At 41.5% G+C, this 7435-nt stretch overlaps 1 protein-coding gene across 1 annotated transcript; it reads left to right on the forward strand.

The window, feature by feature from the left end:
• The first annotated feature begins 2589 nt into the window (after window positions 1-2589).
• tril (TLR4 interactor with leucine-rich repeats) lies at window positions 2590-5340 on the forward strand. Its single transcript, XM_027014956.2, has one exon. The coding sequence runs from the start codon at window positions 2854-2856 to the stop codon at window positions 5155-5157; it is 2304 nt and encodes a 767-aa protein (XP_026870757.2). The 5' UTR covers window positions 2590-2853; the 3' UTR covers window positions 5158-5340.
• Window positions 5341-7435: the final 2095 nt, after the last annotated feature.

Here is a 7435-nt window from a genome sequence, read left to right on the forward strand (position 1 = left end):
GGGCAGGAGAGAGTTAACACTGGTGAAGCAGATTTGGGGAAAAGAACTTAATGGCCCAGCCAGCTGCTGCCTATGTCAACTCTCCCCTCCCTCTCTCTCTCCCTCTCACTCTCACTCACTCTCTCTCCCTCTCTCTTTTCCCTTTCCCACCCTCCTTCTCCCACCCCTTTCTCCCTATGTGTGCTGTGTAGTATGTAAGTGTGTTCTGTAGAGTATGTATGTGAGCTATGTAGTGTATGTGAGCTGTGTAGTATGTGTATGTGAGCTGGTTAGTTTGTGAATGTGAGCTCAGTAGTGTGTGTATATAAGCTGTGTAGTGTATGTGAACTGTGTAGCGTGTGTGAGCTGTGAACAGTGTGTATGTGAGCTGATATGTATGTCAGTCAGCATGTGTTTCCAATACACCATCCATTGGCATTTTCTCATGCAAAGATCCTCATCCATCCCACCATCCCCCAAATCACGTGTTTGTGCATGCATGCATGTGTATGTGTGTGTGTGTGTGTGTGTGTGTGTGTGTGTGTATGTGTGCATGTGTATACTGGGGTGATGAAACATTTCAGGTGACAATCTTTTGAAATGAAGCAAGTATTGGGGGATATTTGCACAGGGTTCAGAGGAATAAGTTTTGAATTTGAGCTTACGAGTAGAAAGCTTTGATTTAGGTGTTTCCATACACCAGACTGACAGACAGAAAGCAATACTTCTATTATGGCAGAGAGAAAGTGAGGGGGGTGGGGGGTGGGGGGTGAACAAGAGAGACAGAGACAGAACACACCCACACAGCTGGGTTGTCCTGTTTGGTATGATGTACAGTCATGTTAATGGACTGAATACTAAAATACTGAATGTTCCCATTGTTGCAAACAGTGTCTGGGTCAGGCTGACAACAGCAAGCTTTCTGTTACACTTACTGCTGTCTCTCTCTCTCTCTCTCTCTCTCTCTCTCTCTCTCTCTCTCTCTCTCTCTCTCCTCTCTACTCTCTCCTATTGGTCTCCCCTCTGTCTATAAATAAATATCCTCTCTATCCTCTCTCTCCTCTATCTTCCTGCTCTCTCTCTCTCTCTCTCTCTCTCTCTCTATATATATATATATATATCTATATATATATCCTCTCTCTATCCTCCCGCTCTCTCCTTTTCTCTGCAATATGCCTTTTGTTTACTGTTTACTCTACATCTGTTAAACACTCCCTACTCCTGTACTAATTTCACTCTCATCTTTTCTTTCTGTTCTTATTAGATCTGTATTATTTTATGTGTGCAAGTATGTGCAAGTGATCACACATACATAGACACACACACACACACTGATATTGAAGTTTTACCATCTTGGCTTCTCTGGGTAAGCTGATATATTCATGTGAGTGCTACCTTCTCCTTAGATCTGTATTATTTTATGGGAGCAAGTTTTTTATATGCATATATGATCTTGTGTACACACACACACACACACACACACACACACACACACACATACTGATATTGCAGTTTTATAGTCTTGGCCTTTTCTGCTATGGGTAAGCAGATATATTCATATGAGTATTAGAAAGGAAATGACCTTACTGATACTAACAGGCCCCTTCTCACTGGACACACTGGGAAGTATGCACATTCAGAGGAAATACTAAATATGTTTGTTTGTATGTACGTATGTGTGTGTAGACTGAGAGGTTAGAGCTGTTAGATATGTTAACACTGTTAGAGCTGTTAGTTACATCTGTTAGAGATGTTAGTTAAAGCTGTTATAACTGTCAATTGTAAAACTGTAGAGCTGTTAGTTAAAGCTGTTAGATAGAACTGTTAGATAAATGTGTGAGAACTGTTATTTAAAGCTACTAGTTAGAGCTAATAGTTTGAATTGTTAGGTATAACAGTTAGTTAAATGCTTTTAGTTTAATGCTTTTACTTTGAGTTGTTAAAGCTGTTAGTTTGACTTGTTTAGTTAAATGTATTAGAGCTATTAGAGCACCATCCAAAAGTCATGACCTTGATGGAAATATGAAACATCTGGCCCTTCCTTTCTTTTAAGTGTCTTTACTTCAGAACTGGGTTTATTGTGTCATCTGTTGCTAATGGTGTTGGTGCTAATAGGGGGAAAAGAGGAAATGTGCAGAGCTGGTCTGGGATTCTATGTATAGTATGTACAGCTTGTGTGATTATGTGCCCCCTCACAGCTGAGAGATACTCTACCAATTGGTTGGCACGTGGCCTGAGATCACGGTTTCCTCTGGGAAACTCCTTTCTTCACTTCTCTCTTCCCCTTCTGGTGTTTCCCCTCCATTCAATTGCTCTTTTTAAAACAAGCATTCTGATTCCAGAACTGAGTCCTCGAGAGACCCTCGTGGGAAGGTAGAATCTGCTTTTGTCATAGTCCAAAGATGCTTTTGTGTGTGTGTGTGTGTGTGTGTGTGTGTGTGTGTGTGTGTGGAGGGGGGGGGGGGGTGTCGTTAGTGGACTGCTGTCCACATCTGGCCGACGCGGGGAGAAAGGGGCGGAGTGATCCATGCCTGAACTCAGAGCATCAGTGTGTGTGTGTGTGTGTGTGTGTGTGTGTGTGTAATCTGCACCAGATGACCACTTGTGGAATCAGAGATCCTGAACGAGGCGAACGGTTTCCCGCTCGAAGACGCTTTAGCGCACAAAGCCTGTGCGTAGGTTGGTCTTTCTTTGTCTTACTTCGCCATGAAGTAGGACTGGCTGCAAAGTTGTTGAAGACGGAGTTTCTGTAAAACTGCACAATGGATTTATTCCAATTGTTAACATTTATCATCTGAAATGAACCCCGAAGAGACTGGATTGGGACAAAGTAATGTCTAAAGTGTTGATGCGTGTTGTAATTTCTTCGTGGGAATGGCGAAAAGTATGTCATTTAAATGTATGTTGTGTTGCGCTGGAGCGCTTATATTCCTGTCCTTTCACCCTGTGCGACCAAATTGTCCCGAGCGATGCGACTGCCAACTTGCGCAGCATATCCTCTGTGCAAACCGCGGGCTGCGCGCCGTGCCACAAACACCGGCTGATAGCGCAACGGACGTGCGGGTTCTGGGCCTTGCGGGAAACTTCATCCGCAACGTCAGTGCGTTGGACTTCGTGCGTTATAACAGCCTCATGAGACTCAATCTTCAGTTTAACAGAATACGGAGCATACATCCAAAAGCATTTGAAAAACTATACAAGCTCGAGGAACTGTATCTGGGCAACAACTTAATCTCAACAATGCAGCCTGGGACTTTACAGCCGTTAAAAAAGCTCCAAATCCTATACGGCAACAACAACGACATTAAAGAATTAACACCCGAGTCGTTTGGTAATCTGGGGAGCGTCGTCAAACTAAGACTTGACAACAATGCTATTAAATTATTGCAGGAGTCCGTTTTTAAACACTTGACCAATCTGGTGTTTCTACATATGGAATCCAACCAGCTTCGGCATATTCATCGAAGTGCTTTTTCAAGTCTTACAAAATTACAGTTTTTAAACCTCTCAGATAACAAGCAAACAGAACTGCGCGATATTTTCACTTTTTCCCAACTTAAGTCTTTAGTAACTTTACTACTCTCAGGGAACCAGATAAGACATGTTGGAAATCACATGTTTCAGAACTTGAAAAAGCTCACAAAACTGTCGCTGAGTAATAACAAAATCTACCGGGTTGACGGTGGTGCGTTTAAAGGGCTGTCGCGCCTGAAAGAGCTTATGATTGACAGTAACGAGCTAATGGAGATCCCTGCCGGTTTACTGGACCCGCTCGAGCGCATTGAACACCTCGACCTCAGTGACAACCAGATCTCGCGTGTTGACGCTGCAGCGTTTGGTCACCTCATGTATCTAAAAGTCTTAAAGCTGAAAAACAATCGACTCACGATCTTGTCCGGTGAGATCTTCGCTTCGAATGGGGTGCTTTTCAGTTTGGACCTAAACGGCAATAACTGGACTTGTGATTGTCGGATGGGCAAATTAAAGAGTTGGATGACAGCGGTGCATTCTCAGGGAAAGCTTTTGGGTGTATTTGTGCGATGTCATCAGCCCCCAGCGTTAGAGGGAAAATACTTAGATTATGTTAACTACACTCAGCTGCTACCTGGAGGGAACCATAGTGGTTTCTGTGGAGCAGATTACCAGACAGAACCACTGGAGAGTCGAGGAGCAGGTCTGCTGGAGACCCTAGTCACAAAGGAGGAGAAGCCACGGACAGGAGAGGATCACAAAGCTGTGACGGTTGTAGATGCTGAGGACAAACCTCCCCTACAGAGGAGGAGGAAGTGGTCCAGGCCAAGACTTCATGCGCCACCCAGCAATTCTGGACACTCTGGGAAAACAAGCCCCTTATTGGACTTAGTAGGAGCTCTGACAACTAAGGCTCCACCCACGCTAAGAGAGAAAGGCGTAGGGGATAGTGTGGCATCACCGCGCACCGGCACTCTGGGACGCATAGAATCTTCTGGGCAGGTGGAGCATCAGGAAGTGAGGTCAGAGTTGGATTCCTGTCAGTTCAACCGGAATCATATCATGAATGTAAGTGTGGACAGCATCACCCACGGTGAGGCCAGGGTCCGTTGGAGCATCGTCTCCGACACCAAGGCAGCTGCAGGCAGAACACTGCTGTTCCGTGTACTGTTCGATCGCTTCGGTCGTCCCGTCCGCTTCCCACGCTACGTCTACACGGACGGCGAGACCAGGGCGGTAACTCTGCAGGAGCTCCGCCCTGACTCCACCTACATCGCCTGTGTCGAGAGTGTGGTGGGTGGAGTTTTGTGCCAGGTAGCGCCGCGTGATCACTGTGCAGGGTTTGTTACAACAGTGCCGTCACCGGTGGGTGGGGTTAAACTGCAGCATGTCACTGTGGTGGCCTTGGTAGCCAATGCAGTGCTCCTCCTGCTGGTGGGTGGAGTCTGGCTGGGCCGACTGCTAAGAAAGAGGCTTCAGAGCAGGAAATCCGCTGGCCACGTTCATGTTCGTCACATGTACTCCACCCGAAGGCCTTTCCGCTCCACCATGGCAACGACCTGCGTCTCCTCAGAGTTTAGTGGATACCAGAGTGGCCGGCCATTGGCTGAGGAGGGTGATCTCATCCAGTTTCCTGGAGACCGTTTTTTTGAAGGCTGTCTGACCCGCAGAGATAATGATGTAATAACACCACAGTTCTCAGACTAAATCCAAGTGTTTTGCCTACATGCCTAGTAAAAAGGCAGCACAGAGTATGTGTGTGTGTGTGTGTATGTGTGTCTGTGCAACTCTACAATTTTGAGCCACACAAGAGACCCTTCACAGTAACCAATAAAATCTGTCTGTAAAGCATCCTTGAGTCTGAGATGGGCACTATATAAATGCAAATAACAATAATAATAATAATAATAATAATAATAATAATAATAATAATAATAATAATAAATAAGTCTCAGAGGTCAGACCACTGAAGGAAGCTCCATACTATAGTGGGTAACCTATATGTGTGGGTACTATATATGTGTGTGTGAATATGTTTGAATATATATGTGTGCGTGTGTGTGTATACATATGTGAATATATTTGAATATATATGTGTATGTGAATATGCATGAATATGTGTGTATGTGTGTGTTTCTGAGTGTGTGTGTGTGCGTGTGTGTGTGTGTGTGTGCTTCTGTGCTTGCCTTTGTGAATTCTCCAGTGGTACTCTTCATCGTAGAAACACATCTGTATGTTTATGTAGATGTGTACATATACTTTTTTATGTCTATGCAGAGGATTACATTTATGCAGATAAGTACATCTATGCAGATGTGTACATTTAAATTTTCCTGACAGTATCCGCTGCTGGTTGGCAGAATTGTTTTACTTTTTTTTTTTCTTCTTCTGATGGTTGTTTCATATTATAATATTCTTGATATAAAATGTGTTATTGTTTTAATTTGGAGATAGAAATTGCCTAATTTGTACTCTTATTGAGTTACAGTTACTGTAAGTTTATTTCAGGAAAACCGATATTGCTTATTCACTGAATACCTGAATACTGTCTTCCATTTATCATATACTCAAGTCTTAAAATAAATGGGAGGAAATAATTATCAGTGCTGTGTATGTGTGTGTTAGGGGAAATTATTTCCATTAAGACAATCTAACTAGACCTAACACATTCAGAAACTAGTTTCTGCATTCATTTATTCAATACCTATTCTCTAACGTCTGTTATGTAAGGATTGCTCCTACAGTACTAATCACACAGGTAGTTCACTGAGCTGTAATTTGAATTATGTCCATTAGGGGGCAGAAGATGCAAGATTTTCCCTGTATGAACAACTCCCTTTCCCCTACTTAACTTTATTCAAAAATGTTGAAGTCTGTGAAGACAAAACAAAGCAAATTATATAATGCATTCTACTAAACTATATTGTTAAAATATATTTATATAAATTACATCATAAATACAGCTTAATAATACAATAATGATGCAGTGAAAAGACTGTGTTGTCTGCTGCTTTCAACATTTTCCAAACGCAAATACAGTAACAAAATGGATGTAGACCAAATTCTTTTAATTAGAAATTGCAATAAAGTCTATTAATTGGTATAAAAATAAAGAAATATGGATTTTATTTTCAAAAACTGTACATGGAAAACATCTTAACCCACTACTTGTAGGCAAATTTATAACCTCTCACATTATATGATGCAGTGTAAAATGGTCTAACATTAAATATGCTGTTATGAATTGCATGAAGGGGACTATTCACCAACATTTTATCACAGCTGATATGTGCACTGTCAGTGAGTAATAAGTTATTTTTTATATGCTGTTCAACATGTATTTCTTATACTGGTACTGTGCTGTGTTCATATGGAAAAATACTGAAGATAATAAATGTCTAGTTGTAGATGATATTTTATGTGTTGTGTGAATAAGTTCATATAAAATGGATCATACATACTGTTCAGATGAAACAGGCTGCAGCAGAATTTTACCACTTGTGTGTGCATTTGAGCATTTGAGTGTGTGTGTATGTGTGTGTGATACTTGATTTATGTAAAGGAATTTTGATATAATTTCCAGTCAGTACACAGATGCATGAGCCGCAGTAGCACAAAATTATACATTCATACTTACAGCATCAATCACACATACATCATTTGCACATACAACATCATACATACAACATCATACATACAACATCATTAACAGATACATCATATATACATCATTCACACATACAACATAATTCACACACATCATTCACACATACAGCATCATTCACACATACATCATTCACATATACATCATTCACACATACATCATTCACATATACATCATTCACACATACATCATTCACATATACATCATTCACATATACATCATTCACACATACATCATTCACACATACATCATTCACACATACATCATTCACATATACATCATTCACACATACATCATTCACATATACATCATTCACACATA

This window comes from Electrophorus electricus, chromosome 8, assembly GCF_013358815.1.
Source record: "Electrophorus electricus isolate fEleEle1 chromosome 8, fEleEle1.pri, whole genome shotgun sequence".
In the NCBI taxonomy this organism is placed as follows: Eukaryota; Metazoa; Chordata; class Actinopteri; order Gymnotiformes; family Gymnotidae; genus Electrophorus; species Electrophorus electricus.

Coding starts and splice junctions, on each gene's coding strand:
- tril (XM_027014956.2), top strand. CDS start 2,854: ATGGCGAAAAGTATGTCATTTAAATGTATGTTGTGTTGCGCTGGAGCG.